General features: G+C 33.5%; 1 protein-coding gene across 1 annotated transcript; it reads right to left on the bottom strand.

Annotated features, from left to right (window-relative positions):
• Nucleotides 1–1,775: 1,775 nt before the first annotated feature.
• On the bottom strand, nucleotides 1,776–3,123 carry LOC119667109 (uncharacterized protein PB18E9.04c-like). The gene is made up of 2 exons (XM_038076395.1): nucleotides 3,091–3,123; nucleotides 1,776–2,534 (listed from the first exon to the last, which is right to left on the bottom strand). Exons 1-2 carry the CDS (start codon nucleotides 3,121–3,123, stop codon nucleotides 1,776–1,778), a joined length of 792 nt encoding a protein of 263 aa, XP_037932323.1.
• Between the last annotated feature and the right edge of the window lie 2,823 nt (nucleotides 3,124–5,946).

The following is a 5,946-nucleotide window of genomic DNA, read 5'->3' as shown; positions in this document are numbered from 1 at the left end:
CGAAAAGTTTTCGGAAATTCTCATTTAAAATTCGCGCGCTGTATATTTTTCGATATTTTTTTAAGTTTATGTAGTTTGGCAGCACTGTCCTTAATTACTATGCCAAAAATGAGCGCGATCTGTCAGACAGTTCGTTTACGGCAGCTGTTGAAACCAGTTCACCTCAGTAGGGCGTTGCGAAAAAAACAATGGAAAAAAATATTGAACAAAGAGTTTGCATCAAATTTTGTGTTTCGAACGAAATTTCGTGTGCAGAATCGTTGCGAATGCTACAAAAGGCTTATGGGGAATCAGTTTTATCGAAAACTCAAGTTTATGAGTGGTACAAAGCCTTCCAGGACGGTCGTACGACCGTCGAAGACATTTCGCAACGCACTACTGAGGTGAACTGGTTTCAACAGCTGCCGTAAACGAACTGTCTGACAGATCGAGCTCATTTTTGGCATAGTAATTAAGGACAGTGCTGCCAAACTACATAAACTTAAAATATCGAAAAATATACAGCGCGCGAATTTTAAATGAGAATTTCCGAAAACTTTTCAGTCTTAATGTATGTGTACTTCTTGAAGAATCTATCTGCAGAGGTATTAAAAACACTTAAATATTACTTATAGTTTATGTATATTATATTTAATGTATTTAGTTCTGATATATACTAAAATTTAACACTGAATTATTTATTTAATTAGTTATGAGTTTTTATTTATTTTTCTATAGCGTAACTGTAATGATGCATTTTCCGAATACTTAATAGATATTAATAGTAATTATAAGAATGATAATAATATAATACATATAATGTAAAATTTTACGATTTAACTTTCGTTTATTGGTAAGTACATCGCTTTGATTAAAATTTTCTACTTACTTCGACTTCAAATTTTTAATGATTTAAAAATTTTGAATCAAAGACTCACATTATCGTTTTTATTATTGCACAATATATAATATTCCTTACATTTTTCTAAAACATTGACTGCTGGATATATACATTATTAATTAATTTCTTATACAAATGATGACTATTTTGATTTGAGGAGGAGAAAGCATTTAAAGTGGTACTCACATAAACACACACAATTACAAAACAAATCACATATTTTATAGTAGAAATATTAAAAGTACTGCTCATTCTACATTTCTATATCTGAACACATGACCCATGGACCTTATTAACTTCACTACATTTTACGTTTTGACTGATTTAAACATTTTTAAAAGACGAATACTCAAATTTATTTCAGTATACGATATTAGATCTAATATGTTCTTTATATTATATACAGTCTGTTGTAGATATTTACTCATAATATTTAAAAAATTGACCTTTCCTAGACGTTAATGCATTTTTAATCCTAAATAAATTAAGAACTTTCTAATAATTTTGGTGACCTGTTTTGATTTTTTTTATTTACAGATAGTTGAGCAGTCTCGGCTTTTCGTTTTAATATCTAATAATATTTTTATTAAGTTTTCTCGGACTTACAGTTCCGATTATTATTAATACAAACAATATATACATACTAAACGATTTAATAAAAATAATATACAAAAACATTTCCTATCAATTAACTATTTTTTTTGGGACTCAACGTTCATAACTGTACATCATTAAATACCTTAATTCTACTTTATATACAAACATTTGACTTCGAACATATCAAAAACCGGATAGGAAGAAATTTCGTTTCATTCTTCACAGAATCGATGCATATATTGCACACATGGGTTCAGCTTTTAAGCTGATCAGTAAAGCTGAAATCTACATAGTTTCCTTATATCGGAGTTGGCATAAGTGTGTAGTCTTGATGTAAACTTGACTTAACAGTGTCATACATGGGACGAGTTGCATCATCTGGTGGTAGAGCATAGACATCGGGAGGCACACATAATGACTGTAGCTTCGAAATATAAGAATCGAAGTGTTCATGTGGATATGCAGCTGAGTGATGAACAGTGTAGGGATGAGGTGGTCCTCCTACTGTCGAAGAATTTGGTGGAGGAGGGGGTGGTAAAGCGGCAGTATGTGTGGCTGTAAGATGATGAGGTGAAGCACCGTAAATAGAAACGCTTGAACTCGATGGCACTATGGAAGCGCTAGGTAAGGGTCCTGGTGGTATAAGAGTGGGATGTGTGCTGTATACAGAGTGTTGATTATTCACCATTGACACAGGATTTGTAAGAGTACTAGTCACTGTAGAGTTGGTTACAGCAGTATTGTTCCCCGGTGGTGGCAAACGAACATGCTCTAGTAATGTTATTACATTATTTCGTAGACTCTCATAATAATTATTTATGCTGGTCGCAGCAGTCGCAGTAGAAGATGGAACTACTACTGAGCTAACAGAATTAACAGAGCTTGGGTCTAATGAATCGTTATTATTAGAGATATTGTTAGAAATACTAGTTGACTCATTGGCGACTGGATGTGTAGAGCTATTGGAGGCAGCCACTACTACTGATGTTGTTCCTCCAGGAGTGCTAGACACGGAAGTAAGTGAACGCTGTGGTAGATTACTCAGCGGAGAAGCTTCCTGTAGAAAATAAAAAAAATATATATTTTCCTTTAAGTACGCATAGCTGGCAATATTGTAAATAAAAGTTTTGTGACAAGATTGTATAATTAAATAACATTTTAATAGAAATACGTATTATGAAATGAAATATGTATTATTATTAATATGTATTAAAGTGTCATTTTATTCAAATAAAGATGATTCTTATTGCCAAATAATAACTCATAACATAGCTGAAATATTAATTTTTTTCAGAACTGGGCATATGCCTTCCACATGTTCTTACAAAAAAAGAGCATCAGAAATTAAAGCACATATATAACTTATTAAGTATAATAAATGGACGTCCTCATAATTCTTTTACTGCGCTAAAAAGAGTTCTAGCAACGGACGGAAAATTTGCCGATCCTAAACTAAAAGAGAGATAAATGGACACGTTCGTTCGGTGTATGGCACACAGAGAAAAGAGTAAAGATGTTAGCTATTAGCAACTCCATCAATTAACAATTCCGAAACTAATAAAAATTTATTGTATAAATCTCATTTAAAGAGAATGACTCATAAAAAGCTTTACCAGTTTAGATGGTATATAATTCGCATCTACCATATTCTCCAATTATAGCACAACCGGCTAATCGTTTGTTTTGATGTCTACAAAATTGTTTAGATTGCTAAACCGTATCTTCAAATACGGACATCAAAAAAGTCTTAAATCACGAAAGGTCAGAAATTTCGTAAATAAGGAATCATGATTCCAACAAAAATATAGCGTAAGCTATTGAACCAAAATGGTGAATAATTCAATAAAATATTTTTCAAGGTTAAGAAACCCAAAAAAATTAAAATTACTTTTAAAAGAAACCTTCTGATGGTAAAAGTGCATATGCTTAAAGCATCGGTGAGTTTCTCCTAAACTTCTAAACATTGTTCTTATCAAATTTATCTGAAATGTAGTATACCAAAATTAGCGTTAGTAACAATGGAATACGAAATAATAAATACTTTTTAGTCCCATTTCTGAAAGTTTGTGCTATAGGTATGTTTAAATCTAGGTCCTTCCAACAAAATAGCTGGTTGAAATATTTTATTTGTGTTCTTTTGAAACTTACAAATTGTTATGCATCCACATATATTATATGTATGTGGATGTTTTGTCTCAACGAGGTGATAAAGCCGATCATATATTTTATATAGTCTCCTACATCTTCCACTTAATACACTCCCTTTATGTTACTTGTATGTTAAATATAATAAACTACACAGTTAGTAATATCATTGGAAGATAAAAGCAGGCAATAAAAAATATTGCAAGTATATCGAATACTTGAGAAAGGGATTAAAGGTACATATCAAATAGAAGATGAGGCCGTGTACTTGGTCTTCGTTAAGTATTTGAATGAAACAGCATTTTGAAGTGTTTAGGTTTATCTCAATATATCCACAAATTATAAAAATTTACTCAGTCTAACTTTTCGACACTTTTATTTGCGAAAACAGTCTCCTTAATAATTGAAATTGAGATTCGTCATTCGTTATTCGTTATTCGTCGAATTTATCCTAGTTACATATGAGTATAACATCGCATATCACACCTCCTTTCAATTCTCTTCCGCATCATTTAGCAGAACATGAAATTAAATTAAATTTATTATTACTCAAGTCGGTTCAGTGAAGCGAAATAACGACCCTACAAAAAGCACCTACAATAAAACAAATACAGATATTTTTTCTTCCGATTTCAAGAGCTGTGCACACAACAAGGATAGCAAACAACCTTTTAGGACGAAAAAAACCGAAAAGAAAACAATTTCAAATACATAAAAATCTATTGAAAAATGAACACAGAAAGGAAAAAGGAAGTAGGAAAAAGAAAAAGAAAAAAATAAAAAAAGAAAAAAGAAAAGTATCTGAAGCAAAGATGCAGAAAATAGAACTGAAACATGCTTTGCACACGCCTGCCTTACACACTTGTTTCGAAATCGATGGAGCCAACAAAGAAACAGGCAGTATTTGCAGCAACAACAGTGAGGCACTTCAGTGTTGTTGCTGCTCTTGGGGGGATGGTGTGCAATAGATACACATTGTGCTGTAGTTGGTTGATTGTTGTGTGCGCTTGTATGTGCGTGGCGCCTCCTTTTTTTTCTCATTTTTTTGTGGCTCCACACAACCCTCGTGGGAGGCCAAAAGGTTGCGAGAGTCTCATGTGATTGTATGCGAAATATGTGTTTTGGGTGGCATGGCTCAGGTTAAATGGGGATAGGAGCGAATCGAAACGCGATTTGTTGATTTGTAAATGAATTTGGAGAGAGAGAAAAGCGACCCAATTGCAGGTGGGGTTATTTATTTGGCTTTGGGGATGGTTTGAGGCAACTTCCAGTGCAGCTCGCGCATGGACGTACGTGCGCGTTACACACACATTAACATTTAGGGAAACCTGCTCGGGGATGTTGAATGAAAGAAGCGAATGCAGCAGAAATGCATTGCAGCACAGTCATTGGTGGATTCTTTTTGTTCTGCTTTATTTCGACTAAGTACAATGCAGCAAACGCCATTTTGAAAACTTTCGAATTACCAGCCATGCAATTTATTTTCAATATCTGCCAAAATGTTATAAAATCTAGGTATAGTATCTGAGTCCTTTTTTCATATTAATGTTTTGGAAATATCTTATATATGTACATGAACGGTTCACTTATGGCACTTGAGGGCATTTTTTTTTTTGGAAACCATACAGATGTGTCACATTTCTCAATCAATAGAGCTGCACAGTTTGATAGATGGACTCAAAGGAGTCATCTATTTTTGAATGAAAATCTTAATAATCCTATTCGTGACAAATTTTTGATTTAATTCATTTTTTTTATTGGTTTTCCCAGGGAAATAGTACAGTAAGGTATTGGCACCGTTGCTCATTAATTTCTGTAGACTTACGAGTATATTGTATTCTAATTTTAGAATTCAAGCAAATGATTTTTGGAAACTGCACTTAAAATTGTTTTCTTAAAAAAGAAAAGTTTAAGTTCAGGAAAACAAGCCTGATAACACTTTTTCTTGTCTGTCTGTTTGTCTCGACGCAATTTTGTTTAGCATTAAAGTTTTCGCACCACAACGAGTCGAAGTTTCTTGGGTTAAAAACTTTTGCACCAAAAATTCTGAAATTCCAAACTGCGGCCTGCTCAAGCCAGAAAAGCGTGTGAACTGCCAACAGCGGCGGCGGCGGCGGTGACGTCAGCGACGTTGGCAGAACCAGAAGCGGTAGGAGTGGAGCAACGAGAAAGTGTAACTTTCCATAAAAATTAATTGATAAACTTTGATAAAGTACAAAGTGAAGAAAAATACGAGGAAGCTCCAAGACAGTCGAGGAGTGCATGTGGTTGTGTTTCGAGTAATAATTTAAATAACAAAAGTTGAAAAAATGGGAACGTTTTTG

The sequence above is a fragment of the Teleopsis dalmanni genome, chromosome 1 (genome assembly GCF_002237135.1).
Source record: "Teleopsis dalmanni isolate 2A chromosome 1, ASM223713v2, whole genome shotgun sequence".
Classification (NCBI taxonomy): domain Eukaryota; kingdom Metazoa; phylum Arthropoda; class Insecta; order Diptera; family Diopsidae; genus Teleopsis; species Teleopsis dalmanni.
Note: the sequence above shows the minus strand (reverse complement) of the source record. Positions and strands in the feature narration are given on the sequence as shown.